The 18416-nt window shown below is 43.2% G+C and overlaps 1 protein-coding gene across 6 annotated transcripts in view; it reads right to left on the minus strand.

Moving 5' to 3' along the window:
- FGFRL1 (fibroblast growth factor receptor like 1) overlaps window positions 1-18416 on the minus strand; it is a 169268-nt gene that overhangs the window by 15552 nt on the left and 135300 nt on the right. For all 6 annotated transcript variants that reach the window (XM_019287290.3, XM_039550951.1, XM_010402070.4 and 3 more), the window contains one exon: window positions 546-626. In XM_019287290.3, coding sequence (XP_019142835.3) covers window positions 546-626 — 81 coding nt within the window. The remainder of the gene's footprint in view (window positions 1-545; window positions 627-18416) is intronic.

Here is an 18416-nt window from a genome sequence, read left to right on the forward strand (position 1 = left end):
TTTAGCAGTTCCCCAAAGCTCTGTAACAGCAACAGAATCTTCTGCCTGAACAGTCCAGGGCTTGGAGAAGTTCAGGCAGGTGTCTAAAAGAGAGGGTGATCTTAAAAAATACTCATCTTGGCTTAGTGCTAATTCTCCTGAAGTGAAGTCAGACCTCCCATTTGCCCTCAGTTGGAGAATGTTATGTTGGCACTGAAGACTTTTGGAAATATTGCTGTAAAAGTCAATATGCTTTTTATAGGGAGTCTATGAAAGCTGTAATAGCTGCACATGCAAAAGAAAGTCACTGCCCAGAAAAACAAATACAAGGGAGAGCCATGCTGGGGTAAATGGCAGGGGGCCCTAGGGCCAATGACAGGCTGCATTTTGCAGGACCCTTGGATGGAATCCATTCACACCAACACATTCAGCTGACACTGTTTATTATTTGACCATATGTAGGGAGAACTCACTCCAGTCGCTCTGCCTTTCCTCTCCATCAGCAACTGAGAAACAGCACTGAACCAAGAACTGAGGAAAACCACGAAACACACACTGTTCCTTACCCCACTGCTTCCCAGAATGATCTTCATATTCTCCGTTGGAGCCTTCAGGCACCTGGCTGTCCTTTCCTGAGCTGGCATCATCTGTGAAGGAAAGGAAAGGGAAAATGTTAAGAAGGTCTCCTGCAGCAAAACAGGATGACAACAGGAGTTTGCATTTCCTGCTGGAGACACCATGCAGCTGAAACAAACTCAATATACAGTAGGCACCCACATCCTGGCACCTACATCCTGGCCAGTTTAATGAACAACTTAGTTTTCTGCTTTAAGAGTGTTTCGGCAGGCTACCAAATCAATGGGAGTTTAATCAATGTTGCCATTAATAGCTGACAAAAGCCTCTTTGTTTATGTCTACAGGTTGCTGTTCCATAGGAGGAGCTCATCTGTGGTACCATCTATGCAAATAATGGTATAAATCAAAATTAGAGATAATTAAACCTAGGGGGTGGGGGAAGACATGATCAGTCATACAGAGCACAAGCAGTACAACTGTGGCCACTAATTCACTCTTCAGCTTCCATACAAAATCAGAAAAGCAAGCAGGTCTGGGGTCAAATGAGCTCTCAAAGGATACTGAATGCAAATTTATGGCTGGCAAAAACAATATTGATTTTAAAAGCTGCTTGTGGATATTTCTTTTGAATTAAGACTACCCATCCACCTGTATCAAGGCATCACTTTGTCCCTCATCACTCTTGCTGTCTATATCACTACTACACAGCAGTACCAAAATCTCAGCTCTGCCCTGGAGAAATAAAAATCTCCACAAGGTGAAACCCCCATCTCTCCAGCAGCCCCCATCTCAAATTGCCATGATGATATGGCCACCTACAAGGTCTCCAAGAGGGCCAAGGGAGCAGGAGAGTGCCCTGAACCTCATTTTACAACCTGGCTGATACTGGTGGCCTTGCACCACTGCAGCGCCCAGATGTGAAGTTTTTCCTCCTCCAGCTTGACCTCTACTGCACAAGTGCTCAACTCTGAGCAGCCTCTTACATAGCAATGGCTCACACCAGGAGGGAGGTCCACCTGAGGCACTCTGGCCAACCTCACATGACGGTAAAGCAAAATATATTGTCTTCTAAGATTACTTCTGTGCTCTACAAGGTGGCACAGCCCCACAGGGTAGCTAGATTTGAGGTGACAATCTCGACCAAGAGCTCCTTAGCTCCTAGCTAAAGTGCACTGAAGTGGGGGAAATTCGATTTTCAGAGACAGGTCAGGTGAAGGCTGGGAAAAAGTTTGCCTCAATGAGGAACACAATGGTGTAAAAAACCCAAAGAAATAAAGAGAAGTGGAAACATCTGATTTAAGGAAGGAATCCCTCCAAATGCCCAACTCCTACAACTCAAAAGAAAAGGGTCTTGTGAGCAAAAGAGAGGAAAATTATTTCTGTAATCTCTGCAACAGAGAGGAAAAACTGATCTCAGCTTATATATAAGTATGCCCCCCCAAAAAGGTACAAATAGTAGAACTTTTCTTTACGGTTGTTTTACAAATTGGGTTGTGCTTAAAACAGTATTTAGTGTGTAAACTTGTGTGCAGTCTTTGAGAGGGAAGAACGTGTCTTTAACCCCATCCTCACCCCAGGTTCTGCTATTTTGGAAAATCATCCCATCTCTTCAGCACAGGGCATTATATACCAACAGATGCTCTGCTCTCATTAGCCTTGTCCCTTAAGCAGAGAGGCTGCAATGCCACATGAGTTTGTCCCCCCTCGACCCTGAGAGATTTCTCTCTTCTCCTTTTGGCTACTTTCAGCACCGTTTCTCCTGAAGCTATGTACAGCTGTCACTTTGAGGGGAAAAGAAAATTTTCCAGGCAGCAGCGCTGTGCTCATACCTCAGCAGCTCCTCCAGCTGACTGCCCCAGCCCACCTCCCGCCACCCTCGGTCCATGGCTGGACACCCTGAGCCTTTCCTGGGTGCCCCAGCCACCTCCCAGCCCAAACCACAGGGCAGCAGGGTGAAACAGGTCCCACTCAGGAAACACCAAGTCTCACACAGAGCCTGAGTGCCAGTGCACCATCCAGGCTCTGCCTGCAGCCTGTGTTACAGAGGACACCAGTGCCCCATGTGCTGCACTTTGCAAGTTTATTTTTACAACCTTGGCAAACCAAATGCAGGGAATACAAAAATACACATTATACACGATGGCTTGCATATGACATAGTCTCCTTTCAGTCAAAATGCCAAATGGACTATCTCCTGGCACTTGCACAGTTTTTTCTCATAAATATCCATAGTGTCACAAATGAACTCTTGGATGCTGTCTGACAGAGAGCATAGTAAATCCCTCAGCATAACTAGAAAAATGTATTGGGTAATGCAGAAGAAAAACTGTGGTCAGAGATGTAGGATTCCTGTTCACTGTTAACTGCTGAATATCATACAAGTGGTTAAGACGTTTAAGTGGTGATGTTCTGTCAATTATACCTTAATTCTGCTCAGCGTGATGTACAAAGAGCAGGGTATCTCCCTTGCCTGCTGCCTCACATTACAGTAAGTCAGCCCCTGTGCCCTCCTCCTGCTGACACACAACCACTGACTGTGGACTCCACACCCTTTGACTTGCTGCCAAGCTTTTGATGTAAGGAAAATCGCTCTGAATCCGTTTGATCCTTTGAAGATGCATCATCAGTTGTTATCCTGACAAATCGCAAACCTACCAAACCCAGAAAAATACATTTTGGGGGGAACAGATCAGGATAACTTACTCTACCATGCTGAGCTGATGGAATAGATGATTTGGTGGAGGAGCAAGACTGAAATAAATAACTGCATGCATTGAGGCATCTTGGCTTAGATACACTGGAACTTGTTCCACTTGTGTTGGGAATGTGGTAATGTTAACAACAATAGCTGAAGTCTTGAGGCGGGGAAATGCCATAAACACGGAAACTCTTGTAGAGCAGAACTGCTGCTTCCCATCCCCAGAGCTGCCCATGGGGTGAGGGATGCTCCAGCAGACCCTTCCAGCTGCAATGTGCATTGAACTGGGCTCCTACCTTCCTTGTATCTGAACAAACTCACACTCAACAGCTGCAGGAAAGAGTTTATTCGAGACACCCAGATGAAGCTCCTTTGGGGAAGACTCCCTGAAGCCAGTGAGTCTTCAGCTGAAGCATGAGTGAGGCAGCAGAGTAGCCAGTGATATAATGATAAAGTGCTAACCCGGGGTGTGAATGATATAGGGTCAGGGCTCTCTTCTGCTGCTTTCAGAGAAGGATTTGAATCTCCCCTCTTGCACCTTGGGTGAATGTTAAGCTCTGACATGCAGTCTCAGAGAACCAAAAAGGAGCTGTTTATTACTTTGGGAGACAGATATCTCAGGAACACTCTGAGGATGGAAGGCCCCTGTCTAATTCAGACATCATCAATATTTGACTTCCACCTGGTTCAACCGAAGTCAGTACTGTGGCTGCATGGAAAGAATATGTCTCTCCCTGTTTTGAAGAACTTTCTTAGTTTTTCAACTTTAATACCAAGTGGTTTCCAAGGGTAGTGAAACACTTTTATAATATTTTACAGAGGTCTGTGATGCAGAAAGCAAAGCTAAATTTCCTGAATGTTCAGAGGTATCTGCTTCAGCCCAAATCTGCAGTCTGAAGCCTGGTTAATAGTGTCAGATCCGAAGATCTGTTGTTTGCATTTCACCCCAACCTTCACAAACACAACTGGCCTGGCAGTATTCTTATTAGACTGAGAGAGGACCTGGAGAAACAAGCCGCATTCAGATCTGTATGACCAGCATACCAAATGATGAGTTAGTAGCAGAGATCACGAGTCTTAGCTATATTCAAGAAATGACCTAATAAGCCGATTGCTTATTCATGCTCTTGTCAGCTCCCCACAGAGGTGGGCAGCTCGGGGTGATAAGTACATACAGAAAAATCAGCCTGCAGTTCAAGGGCAGCAGGGACCAGCTATGCAGCACTGTCAGATTGGCTGCCAGCAGATTACCATGAGAGGCAGAGCTAAGAAGGATGAACTGCTGAAGTTTCCTACAAGCTCCCTTTTCTGTGACCTATATTGGAAGGTCATCCTGCACTGGACTTCTTGGACAGTATCACACGCTTAGGACAGCAGCCAGTTGGAAGATGAAGTGGAAAACCTGCCTTGAAAAGCAATCACTGACTAATTTTATGTCACGAGTATCTGATGCTAAGAAAATATACACATGATTTAGGTGTCCTTAATGTACAATTTGGCTCCATGGTGTTACAGAGCATGCTGGCTGGTTGAGAAACCTGAAGGGCAAGGCTCCAATATCGTGTCAGGTGATAGCCTTGGAGACATGGGACAAACTCGTGTAGGCCCTTCCCTTCCAAATATCACACATGGCCATACAAACAGGGCCAGGATGAACACAGAGGCATCAGCCCACTCTACAGGAATGTCACCCCAGTGGCATCATCCTCAGCTGCTCTCCAGTCATTGACTCTCCCTTGCTTCAGGAACTCATTCCAAGCTGGCTTTTAGGGCTGAGATGCCACAGGACTGAGATGCTGATGGTGTTGGGGAAGTGTGTGGTGTCCCAAAGCAGGCTGGATTTCTGCAGAAAAGGGATTTCTGTATGTAACTCCATCAATTGACAAAGCCCATTGAGGAGCCTATGGGACAAAGACTGCCACATCAGTGGGATACAGGTACTGTTTATTACCATAGCAGAATTGTTCCATTCCCTCTTAAAAGTTAAGGCAAATGGAAAATTCTGCGTAACAGCCCAGCTCTGAGAGCAACCGATGGGAAATATTCAGACTGTTACCAAGTCAGGATCAAATTTTATTTACCCACAGGCTCTCTATGAAGGCTTCATGTTTTAGCTGAATGGGTATAACTGGTTTTCAGGCCAATACCATGTGCTGAGCATCCAACCACAAGTCAAAACAACAGCCCAATTTTTAAAGCAAAAATCTAGCCATCATATTTCCCTATGATTCACAAAGTTGCTTCAATTTGTTATAATGCAAGGCCCATCCCTGCTCGGACTTGATGGGACCAGCTTTGGAGTCTTTGATGTCAGGGGCCTTGAAAGCCCCATTTCACAGATGAGCCAGCTTTGCATAAATAAACAAAGTGACCTCTGAACTGGAGCCTGAGACCTGAGCACACTTCAAAGCACTGGGGGAGGCGCTGGGGGGGCAGTGGGGAATGAAGCAATCAGCATCCATCATTAAGGCAGCCCCCACTCCACACCGCTGCTGAACAAGGGGTGTAAATTAAAGGAGGGAGGCAAGTGGGGAGGGAGTGAAATGAGGGGGGAAGTGATGTAATCCAGTCAGGCTTGAACAATTATAATGAGGCCTTCTCCTTCTCCCATGGATGAATGAAAGAAATCTCTCTGAACTCCGGCTTTAGGAGCTGACTCTCGCATTTACCCAGACGCATCATATTTGCACATCATATTTGCTCCCCAATGTCCTTCACTGCTGCAGAAGTCTAGGGAGTGACCAAACTCAAGTTGCTTGTGGGAGGTGGATCTCCGGCCTTTCTAGAAGTTAAATCAGAATTTGTTCTGTTGAGCCTAACCAAGAAAATTTAGACCATAAACTTTGAACAGGAAAAGATTGGACTTATTTTTCAGTAGCCTTGAAGGTGCAGTAGATGGTAGATAAACACACACAAAAGCAAGTGCAATCTTTAAAAGTAGGTCTCTGCAGTTTATCTCAGATGCATTCAGGTTTTCCTGTAATACTTGCTGGAATTTAAAGGGAAACACAAGGCAAAGATCACTCTGTACTTTATTTTAGGGAGTCTTCTGCTATCCTGACTGGTTTATCTGATGCCCAGATGAATGGTACATGAGGTACATGTGTAGGAAGGCAGCAACAACTTTATCTCTGGGATATTACAGGGATTAAGGCACTTGCTTTCCCCAGATCTCCTTAAATGTGGATTAACACTCCAGGTTTCATTAGAGTTTCAGCTGGTATTAACCCTCAATGGCCAGGGAAAAACAGCCCAACCCACTGGCTAGCACAAATGCCATCTGAGAGCTACCACTGCCAGCTGACAGGGTTTTATTGCTCATCTTGTGATATTTGGGATGTTTCTGGAGGACCTTGAACATGATCTTGACCTTGAAGTCACTGCTTTAAAATATAGGAGTTTTTTGTTACTGAATAACAACTCTTAACATCTGTGATTCTGAAGAACAACTCTGTGCAAATACACTCTAAAATCCTGGGCAAAAAGGAGCAAAACACTCTTTTTTGGTATCTTGTGATTTTTCAGGTTGTTTTGTGTTTTTTGCAAGGCCTGAATTATGACTTCAGGACCCTTGAGACAGGTGAATCCCAAGGGTGACTTGAAATCATTAAGACTCAGATGCAAAGTCTTCATTTTGACTAACTCTGAATTTTTTACCATCATTGAGGTCTAATTTAGCAACTCTCCACTCTGAACCCTCTTTCCTGCCAGAGGTAGACAGGACCAAACTCCAATAAATTCATCCCACTAACACAAACCTGGCATAAATATTAGATACTATTTTGAATGTTTTTTGTAGATCCTCCATTAACCATCCACCTCATGCTCACCATTCCTTAACCTGCCTGCATTAACAGTGTTACCTACAACAACAGCACATATTAACAGTGCTAATGTTATGAAAAGACAGGAAATGTCTTCAGAGTTTATTTGGAAGGGCTCAGTGAAAGCAAGGTATCATGAATATTTGGAGATAAGAAAAAAGACCTCACAAAAGAAACCCCTCTCCTTGGGTCCAGTCATGCAAAACCCCTCAAGATGGAAAAGCAGAAACGCACCCAGAGGAGTGCGCAGCCAAGGAACACTCTGCTTTTCTCAACCTCCCCCCACTCAAACTAAAACCAAACAACCCACAATAAAACCAACAGGAAGTAAAACACTACCGGCAGAGAATTTCCCTCTGTGACAGCCACTGAAGACTTTATTACCTACTGCCTTCAACTGCAGTTGGGCCAAAAATAACCAGAGGTATTAAAACTGGAATTTCCTGACAATAAAAATTAAGAAGTATGTGTTGGTGGCTTATTTGGTATTTTCAGCTCTGGCCATTTTCATGAGAATTTCCATGCAAAAATTTTCTTGGATTTCACTTCAGGCCCAGCACTGGGAATCTCTTGGTAAGCAGGATGCTTTGCAAAAGGAACATTTGCAGGCCACCTGCCTCCTGAAATACTGGAGAGGCTCCACAGTCAACAGACAAAAGCCCTGGCTGGGTAGTGAAGAAATGAGGCTTCTGTCCAGAGCTGCATCAGTAACTCACATTTTTAAGTTGTGATGATGTACAGGCCCATTGTATTACTTGTCAGTGGCAAAGCTCTGAATTGGTGGTTATTGCTGCATCCCACATTTCAACAACAGGTGAACATAATCAGAGATGACAGCTTTGAGACCAAGGAAGACTTAACTCTCTTCCACAGAATGAGAAAAAGGAGGACTATGGGATAGCACAGACATATGAGAAAGAGTTTATTTTACAGGCTGGTACCAGTCAAGCTGGTACAAACCAATCCTACTTCTACAGAGAGTTTCAGCAGCCCTGAGAGAATCTTTCACTGCTGTGCATAAGCTGCTACCAGCACCTAGACGAAATCTTTTACCACCAATTCCTCCCTAATTCTGAAATCTCTGCTGGGACACCAACATGGACATGTCCCTGTTCTGTACTCTTGCATAAAGAATGCTGTGGTTTATTGCTTGAGCTTGATTTAAAAAATTTGGTATGGAAAGGGATAACGTATTTCCTTAGAGAGGTAAATGTGTAAGGTGGAGAAGTGGACCTTCAGAAAAGTGGGATATTTTAAGGGAATAAAGGGATTAATACATAAAAACCTGAGATAAAAAATGAAACCCTTTAAACCGAACATATGTGAAAGCTTCCCAAGAGTGGCATCTGCTTGACTACGGAATAGTCACTCAGAAGAAGAGAAAGAAGCTCTATTTCATAGAATCATAAAATGATTGAGTCCAACTACAAACCTAACACTACCAAGTCTCTCTAAACCATGCCCCTAAGGGCCAAATCTATATGTCTTTTAAATATCTCCAGGGATGGTGATTCAACCCTGGGCAGCCTGTTCCAATGCCTGACAAACCTTTCCATGAAGAAGTTTTTCCTAATATTCAATCTAAACCTCCTCTGGTGCAACTTGAGGCCATTTCCTCTCATCCTGTCTTTGTTACCTGGGAGAAGTGCCCAACGCCCACCTGGCTGCACTCTCCTGTCAGGGAGTTGTAGAGACCAGAAAGGTCCCTCCTGAGCCTCCTTTTCTCCAGGATGAACACCCCCAGCTCCCTCAGCTGCTCCTCATGACATTTCTGCTCCAGACCCTTTCCCAGCTCTGTTGCTCTTCTCTGGACATGCTCCAGCCCCTCGATGTCCTTCTTGCAGTGATGGGCCCAAAAGTGAATGCAGGATCTGAGATGCAGCCTTACCAGTGCCAAGTACTGCTCTGGTCCTGCTAGCCACACTATTGCTGACCCAGGCCAGGATCCCACTGGTCTTCTTGGCCACCTGGGCACATACTGGCTCATGTTCAGCTGGCTCTCAACCAACACCCCCAGCTCCTTTTCTGCCAGTCAGCTTTCCAGCCTCAAACTTTAGAACATGTAAAATTATAATGATCTAGCTATGGCTGAACTATAGATTTTACAATTCCATTTGCCAGAGCTGGCTCATGTAGTTGCTGAAGAGAGCTTTAGTAACATAGTATGGTATGATTGATAAGAAAGAAAACACACAACAAAAGGATGTTAGTGAAAAAGGAGTCCTTGAAGACATGAAATATTCTCTTCTGGCTGTATCTTTACAGAGGAATTCTGCAGTTCTTCTGAGCCCATGCAGGATACGACCTGTGCCTGCCACATTCATCTTTCTCCTCCCCTTCTCTGTGCCCATGACTTGTATCTGGTTCAGATCTGCACCTAGTTTACAACCTTCTTCCCCCCCTTCCCCAACCACTTTCCATAATGCTGTGGAGGGAGAAGCCTTTCTGAAAGTGCAGCTCTTCCTTGCTCCTTGTGGTCTATGGCTGCCCACAGAGCTCACAAAGTCATCTGAGACACATTCTCAGTCGTGGCTCCATCTGCACATGGGGATGCTCCAGCTCCTGCTCTAACCACACAAAGAACCACAAGGAGAAACAGCTGGAGCTTTTCGCTCAACCACTGCAATTCCCTGGCCTGCCATTACAACAATTACATTACAAAGGCAATCACAGCCCTTCCACCATGCTGACTCCTCCAGACACCAGGACCTCCCGCCTGACTTCAGGTCTCCATTCCATAGGGGGCAAGAAAACAATTCTTCCTCCTTTGTTGTTGTTGTTGAGGTTGCTTTTTTAATCAGCATGCTCCAGCACACACAGACAGCAGACCCGAGAGCTCTGTACCACAGGCACCAGTCTGCGGTCACAGTCTTGATCTGCTACTGCAGAGGATGAAAGGGAGAAGAAATCAGAGAACAAGATGAGTGGTTAGGCTTCTGCCTTGTCACCAGCACTTTCTGAGCATGAAATAGCAGCCCCCAAAAGACAGCAATTACCAGGCAGCTGTTCCAGACGCAGAACAAATTGGTAATGTTTTCCAGTATTTTTTAATGTTACTCTGATAGCATCAAGGTTTTCTTAGAGACAGGGTCCCAGTATATTAGAGGTTGTTCACAGATAGCACAGAAGACAGACCTTGTTTAAAGAGTTTACTGCCTGGGTAGTGCAGACACAGAGTGGATGTCACGGATATTAAAGTTTCTTGAAAAACGTATTTTTAGAACCCACCCATTTTGGCCTGGTGGGGGTATGATGGGGGTCTTGTACTTTAACAGAGTTGAGAAGAAAAGCTTCATTTACAACACCAATCAGCCCATCTGAATTATAACCATTTCACTGTAGTTGTTATTTATAATAATAAATCACTAGTTATTTACAGAAAGTTTATAAACACTGGGAAGAATTCTGTGATTTTAAGTGTTATCTGAAAAGTTTAAACAGTCCTTACTTTAGAAACCTAACTATAGTGTCCAAGTCCAGAGTGAGAACAAAAAGAAGGTCAGGGTGACACCTACCTCTCTTCCCTGACTGTGGAAGAGATGGTGGCTACATACAGTGAGTGCCAAAAATGAGGTGGTATGAACACTCTACCCAAAAATACAGGCCAAAGTTCCATCTTCAACAATCCTAAATTACTTAGGGTTGGGGGAGGGAGGCATGCCACTGAAAGGACTAATGCAAGGCTAGTGACAAGAAGAAGATTGCAGCAGAGCTGAGGATAAACTGGTAAGACCTGGCTCCCAGCCTTCTATTTTAACCACTACACAGCTGCTGTCCCCCACAAAATCATACCTCTATCACTCCCCTCTCTGCTAGCACTGATCAATGTTTATTATTTTCTTCACCAAAATGTGTAGAAACATTGTGGATACATGTTCTAGCTCCCTGAAAATTCACATGGCCAAAATAGGCCAGCATGAAGAGATTTCCAGAGGGGCTGGAAGGAAAAGAGAGGTCACACATGTCAGTGACTGAGCACAGGCATTATTTTTGGATGGCATCTATATCAAACAAAAATAATCATTTGTACAGTCCTGTCCCTTCCAAACACTGAGCTAATTCTTTCATGTGGAATTACCCAATCCATCATGATGAACTGGGAATTGCAATACCAGGCTTTACAGCCAGGAATGTGGATCCAGCTGTTTCTTGCACACCAGTATGAAAACTATTGAAACAGTCTCTATGGGCTTACATATTTCATAGTCCTCTGGTAGAAAAGTAAAAATACCTCCTATGGAAGAAAATGAAACATCCTATGACAATTACCAAATGAAGCAAACTCTCAGAGAGGACTGCTGCTCAACATCTTTAATGGGAAAAGTGTGTCTGCTTGAGGTGAAAAATCACACCTCATCAAGATAGGTCATTAGCCTATTATGGTTTAACTTCAATTCCAAGAAATAACAGCACCTATAAGTGGTAAAAGTGCTAAGACATTAACAGAGGATGATAGCTTTCAATTGAACATTTCAGAGCATATAACACCTTAAGTGTCTAAGATGTTCATGATGTTCAGTGAGGCACAAGATGCTGTTAGGGAATCCTTCCTCTCAGATTTCAGAACAGAACTATTTCAGAAAACAGTCCATATATGTAATAAACATGAATTTTAATCTGTCATTGGCAGTGGTCAGCCCCTCATCAGTCACCAACCCCTAACTTTATACTCAAATATTTTTTGATAAACGGACTTCCTGAAAGACAGAAAAAACACGATATTTGAAAGGGTAGAGAGAAAAAATACTTTTTAGCTTTTTAAACTCAGATTTATCTTTTATAAACAAACTGATATGCAGTTGTGTAACAGCAATATGGAAGTGGTGTAATCTCTCTGATCACTATACCTTACAGCATGACAATAAGCTAAAAAAATTGAGATTTTGGGGTCATGAGAGACAGAAAGTAGCCTTGGTGTCTGATGATATCAAGACTTGCAACATTGCCCCAATATGCTGTTAAATACGTAATTTTATTAATGAAGTGCCATTTATCTTCTTCATAATGTTCAATGAATGATACCTATATCTCTAGGTCATTGTCAGACTAATAATAAGATGGTTTAAGTAGCAAAATGTTACCATTTTCACAATTCTGTCCAAGAACAACCCTGGACAAGTGGCAATTTTGTTGGCTCCCAAAACAAACTGAATACTTGGCACCCTACCTAACGCGAGGATTACAGTATATTACACAGGATAATGCTGGCTTGTGTCTCGCCAAAATTAAACCTAACCTAATTACATGGAGCAAATTATAGCTTTCCATGTGGGGTAAAACACAAATTGTAAAAATGGTTGCTCCACAATTAACTATATAATCCCAGTGCTGTCATTAGAAATTTCTAAAACATGCTTCAAAACAATGACTGGCGTAGTACAGTCATTCCTGTGGGATGGAATTAAATTCCTTCATGTGTTTTTGCATTTTTTTTAATGCATGTCCTAGCACATGACCAGCAGCCTAAAAGAACAACCACCATCTTAGGATCAGAAAGGACCAGAGATAGAAGCTACCTAAGAAAAGACAGAATCATAAAATCATAGGATAGCCTGGGTTGAAAGAGGCCTTTCAAGGCTATCTAAAAACAGATGAAACTCAACATTATTTTAGGTAGAGTTCAACAGATTATGAGTCCTCAGTAGCAAAGTTACTGCATTTTTTTGAGAGTGAGGGTACAGCTCTCTCCAACACTCAGAATCCTCTACAGTCAGAGACACAACATGTCCCAGGTTAAGGCACTTCATATCTTGAACCTCATTTAAAGGCTTCACGGAGATGAAGGATGGGCAGGGAGTCTTTATAAACAATAACGGTTTGAAGATAGGAAAATGAGTTGAGGAGACAGACTAGGGCTGCAACTGGAATTCAGTGCTTGTCAATGAACCAGAACTACCTAACACCTAACCAGAGTTAGCTGTCACCTAGAACCTTGCCCAGATGACCCATAAAAAAACTTTTTCCAAGAGGTATTTCACCCTCTGATATTTAGAAGCTAAAGCAGGTGCAGTTTATTAGCTTCCTATGCAAGTTATCCCATATGGACTGCTCTTGGAGAGCACTGGAAGCCACAATCTGCACCAAGGGGGCAACTGGAAATGTTAAAGTCCTGTATTCGAAGAACAGAGAACATCTCAGTATTATCTGTAGAGGGAAAATATTTATTTTTTGACTAGTAAACACTGCTTTCTCTAAAATCTCTAAATATTTACTCTAACAAGCACTGCAGTTTACACACCTTATTTTTTACTGTGATAATGCATATTATTATTAGCGTACTCATATGAATATTTCATACTGAATGTATTCCACACGCTGTTGGCTATTTTAAACAGCAGATGTGAGAGGGATTTAAATGCCAATTTTAAAACTGTGCAGTTGATTGAAATCCTGTGAGCCATTCATAAGATTGCCAGATATTCTATTTACATGATTCCTCCCATGTAAAACACTTCAGGGAATACTCTAGACTCTGGCATATGGTTTAGAATGATGATGACTGATGTTGGAGATGCCACACAGACAACAGGACATATTATCTGGTTACATCTGTGCGTAAAATGCTTCGAGATTTTTTGATGGAAGGGGTTATGAATGTGTGAGGCTGAGATGCTGCCTTTATGTCCCTCTAAATCATGCTCAGAGATAACAAGCAGTTAGAGTCCCATCAGTGCAAAAACAAGCACTTTTATGAATGCACTTCATTGCATCCATGTGCTGTTGTCCCCCTGGGTAATTATGACTTGTGGGTGAACTTTGAAAAATTGTGGAGGATTGGCTGAAAAGGAGAACTCCAATGCCAAAACACGTCCAGACCCTGAAAATGGAAACCTTGTGAGAATAGCCTGTGTGCAGCCGGACTGCAGCGCACTCAGGGCTTACTCTTCCCTCCTTCCAACACCGGGGAAACCCCTGTCCGTGCCACAAATCTGACTGACTTCCCCTTCTTCATCTGCAGCATCACAAATCCCACGGGCCTGAAACTCCCACGCTCTGTAGCAGAGGCCCTGCCTGACAGATTACATGCAAATGTTACAAATACATCACAGGCTATAGCAGTGGAATGTTCACAGTGCTGCAGACACACTCGGGAAAAAAAAGATCCAGCAAGACCCCTTGGTGGAGTCCCTACGGTAATACATCCTGAATGAGGAACTCTATCGTGTGAAAACATTCCCAATAATTCCTTCTGTTTTCATTAATAATATTAAATTTCCTGCTTCTGGGGTATCTTTTGTTTTAACAAGCACAGCTTTTTGCCTCGTCTTCTGACAGACTGCGCCACTGTAAGTCTATTATTACTATTTATGCTGAAGTCTTTTAAATGGGCCAGGCATCCATATCCAAAATCAGCAATTTGCAAGCCATAATCTCATACCAACCAGATTAGCGTGACACCTGAGATGTGTTTTCTTTCAAGACACAGGAGTCTGAATGGCTGAAAGTATCTGAAATGCATGAAAAAATCATCTTTCTGGTTCAGAGACACATGAAGTGGATTCTGTGGTGCTTGCAAGTGACCTTTGGTGATTTTTTTCTTGACAAAGAATCAACTAAAATTTGAATCAAATTGTAATAGGCCAATGGTTTGAAATCACTAAAAAAAAAAAAAAGAGGTGTTTTCTTACTATCTGAAATACCTCATTCTGGCACAGAAATAATTAGGGGTGGATAAATTATCTGGCTGACGATTTTCTTTGGCATATTATTTTACTTATGTCTTTCTTCTTCCTCTGCAGGGGGTGCTTGTGGTCATATTGTTCTTTTATTTATGGCTCACAGCCTTTTCAGTGGCAGCACGCACACCCAAGTGCAGGCCCAGAGCAGGAATGCAAATTCCTTGGGAGGTAAATGGGAAGAGAAAAATGTCCCAGACCATGCCAAATCTTTAAAAGGATGGCAGTTAAACAGAAAACTATACCCTTAAAACCCAAAACCGGGGAAACAACAATGCTTAATTATAATACTATGATTTGTATATTTATGAGCTTTACATATAAGACCCGTGGAAGCCTAATTGGTTCTTTCAAAATTCTGCTATAAAACAGTGCCTGTATTATCCAGCTGATGCATCCCCTGATTTATTTTGCTCAGTGGTGACTTGCTTCCACTCTGAGTCGGTCGCTCTCAGGACCGCTCTCTGGCTCAGCTTTCAAGCTGATTTCTCTGACAAGCTGGCAGCAATAAAATAATTCATTCCAGAGGCTGAGAGAATCACCCGCAGCATATACTGCAAGGATTGCCTGGCAGCAGTACAGAGGCCTACGCAATGGGAAGCCTGGGGTAAACCCTGTGCTGGGACGCCTGGATGCCACAGGGAGGAGGGAAGGCTTCGGTAATTCGACCAGGAATAAAGGCAGCCTCATGGCAGTGGGATGGGAGGAACGCCAGAGAGGGGTTGCTCCAAAGAAGACTCGCTGAAAGGAAAAAGGAGCAACCACGGAGAGGAAAATTTTTAATAAAAACAGAATTTCCGTGAGAAGAAGCAATGGGATGAAGCCTGCAATGTGGTACAGGTCTATGTATCCATGATTGCTTCTGAAGGCATAGGGAAGATAACTGAGGAAAAGTCAAACAGCCATGCTTTTGCAATGATTTGATACAGTTTTGTCTGTCTGGAAATGCTGGGAGTCCACAAGCTGGAAAAAAAAATAATCCTCATGCTAAATAATACGATGTAGGAAGTCTAGTGACTCTGAAAATCTAAACAATACAAACCAGATCTACTTCTGTTCAAAATAAAAAGAGGTAAACTCAGAATGTAGGAAGAGCACGGGGTTTTGGATCACATCTGTGGATGGGGTTTCTACAAGAAAAAATAGGCTTGAGATACTGCATCTCCCTGTGGAAGCCACGGGATCTCCGGATGTTCAAGGCAATCAGGACTTCCCCGTATCAGCATGACGTGTAATGAACTGCCCACTATCTCACTGAACAATCACCATCCTATTGCAAGGAAGTCTGATTACACATCCCTGTGTACTCCCAAGCCAACCCCATCTGGGTAGAGATTAGTCACTGTTTTTTTAGTAAATTCCTGGAGTAAGATCTGCTGTCTGATCCATTCGAGGGCCAGGGACCCCACTGCCTTTATGTCCTCAAACCTGTATTAGCACAGTCCCAGCTGACTCCCACGGGCTGCATTGGAGTCCCACTGCAAATCAGGGTGATTTGGCAAGTTCCCTTGGAGGTAACACAGCAGGGAAAAAATGTTTGACTGTATTGGCCTTGCTCTTTGAGCACTCAGAAATTACACTGTTGAAAAACTACCTCAGCCTCAGCATGAATCTTCCTTCATTTGACTTCTGGCTGGTGGAACCATAATTTGTCAGCATTTCACACAGTGAGAAGTCTCTTCCAGAAGGCCTTCCTGTAACAGAGAGAGCTGGCCCTCCTGCACAACCCAGTTAGTTCAGCTCAGAGGGCAGATTTCCATTGCTTCCATCCAAAGTTGCCCACATAAAGTTCACTGATCCTTAAGGATTCCCTGGCCAAGGTCAAATGCCTGCCCTGCAGTTGGGATGGCTCTCCACAGAACCTGCCTGGGACGTGATGCACCACGTTGCCCCTTCCCAAGCAAAAGGCAATGCAACCACACTGTCAGTCCAGCAGGGATGCAGAACAGGCTTCAAAACACGACATTCAATCCCATATTGAAACCTTTCCATTGAACTGCCAGGCTGAAGCTGGCAGAATTTAGGATTATGTTTCTAATTAAGCAGAAAATTGCTTCTATTTAATTTCTAAGCTACAGGTTACTCAAGTGACCAGCCATTCCAAATGAAAACTGCATTGGAAAATTCCCAGAAACTGAGGTGTGGCATTAATTCTGCATAAAGCAGAGCAGAGGCAGCTGTCTCCTTTCTATAGCATGAGCAGTTAGCTGGTGCCCAGCAGTCTTAAGAAGATTAAATATCACCTTAATTTCAGAAGCCTTCTGCTCTGGCTGTAAAAATGCTATAACTGCAATAATAATACAGCCAATTGTAAAACTTCAATGTTTGGCTTGGATTAATACCACTGCTACTTTATTCCACAGGGAAAGTAGTGCAGTGAGTCTTACGTGTTATCTCCTCCAGATGAGAAGGGTTAATTAGCCAATACTCATTACAGCAATTGTGACTTTGCTTTCTGCTTTATAAACAATGAGCTAATCTTATCAAAAGGAAAAAATACCTTTGAAAGCAGATGTTTTTTTCCAGTAGCCTTTTTGAAAAAGGGAAAAAAAGTGAAAAAGCATTTTTGGTTACTAATTGGGGGAAAAAAAAAAGGTTAAATAGCTAATTTGGGGACAGTAAAGCTGGGGAACATATATCCATCTCATTAAGTAAACACACCATAGATTGTTGTTCAGGGCACATCTCAGAAGAGGCCTTCAGGAGCTGTAATCTCACAGCTATCCTTGCCCTTAAAGGGGAGATGTGGAGCAGACAGCACAGTACCAGCCAGGCTCTAGGCTTTCCTCCACTCGAAAGAGGACCTTCCCTGCTGATGGCCCAGGACTTCATCTGTGAACCTGGCAGCAAGGGGTTCCCACCAACTGGGAGTAACATGAGGATAAACAGAGCCAAATTGTGAGCCTCTGTGGTACAGGCAGGGATGCAGAGAGAGAAGCATGTTGTTTTACTGTGTATAACTCACTTAAATTTACCATGCAGTTTCAGCTTGCAATCCCATATTTCCTGTCCTAATCTCGTACACAATGTGGGTTTTGTACTGTTGAACAGTTTCTCTGTGGCTGCTCCACAGCGATGGGCAAATTGATTCCTGTATGAAAGGCCAGACTCTGCTTTCAGATACGTTCAGTGTTTCCACTGGTCTGAAATGGGAGTAGCTGGTGTGTCCAGGAACAGCTGGTGGAGGGTAAGACATAGGTGTAAGGCACAGAGAACTGATTGCTTCTCAGTTCTTCCCAGTTCTGCCTCTGAGTGAAAATGAGGAAGATATTTACTCCTCTTAACATTGCAAATTTTTACTCATAGTAATAATAATTCTGTCTTTTCTGCTGTTGCTAAAATTATGTATTCTTTGGGTAAGGACTGTACAACTGTTCACAACCATTTGCGCAATGGCACCCCTCTACAAGGAGCTAGAAATAAGAGCAACACTAGCACGTCTTTAGAGGAAAGGCTAAATACAAGCTCCTTTTAACAACCTGTACAGCATGACAGCAACATTATACAACTATCACAGGCCTGATCAAAGGACACCAAAGCCAATTAAAATGTTTCACTGGCTTCAGAGTAGAATGGATGAAGAATATTAATGTTTAAGGATGGATGTGAACAACACTGAAAGACCCAGTAACCTGAAAGTGGTCTCCAATGGCATTTCCCTGA

Source organism: Corvus cornix, chromosome 4 (genome assembly GCF_000738735.6).
Source record: "Corvus cornix cornix isolate S_Up_H32 chromosome 4, ASM73873v5, whole genome shotgun sequence".
Classification (NCBI taxonomy): domain Eukaryota; kingdom Metazoa; phylum Chordata; class Aves; order Passeriformes; family Corvidae; genus Corvus; species Corvus cornix.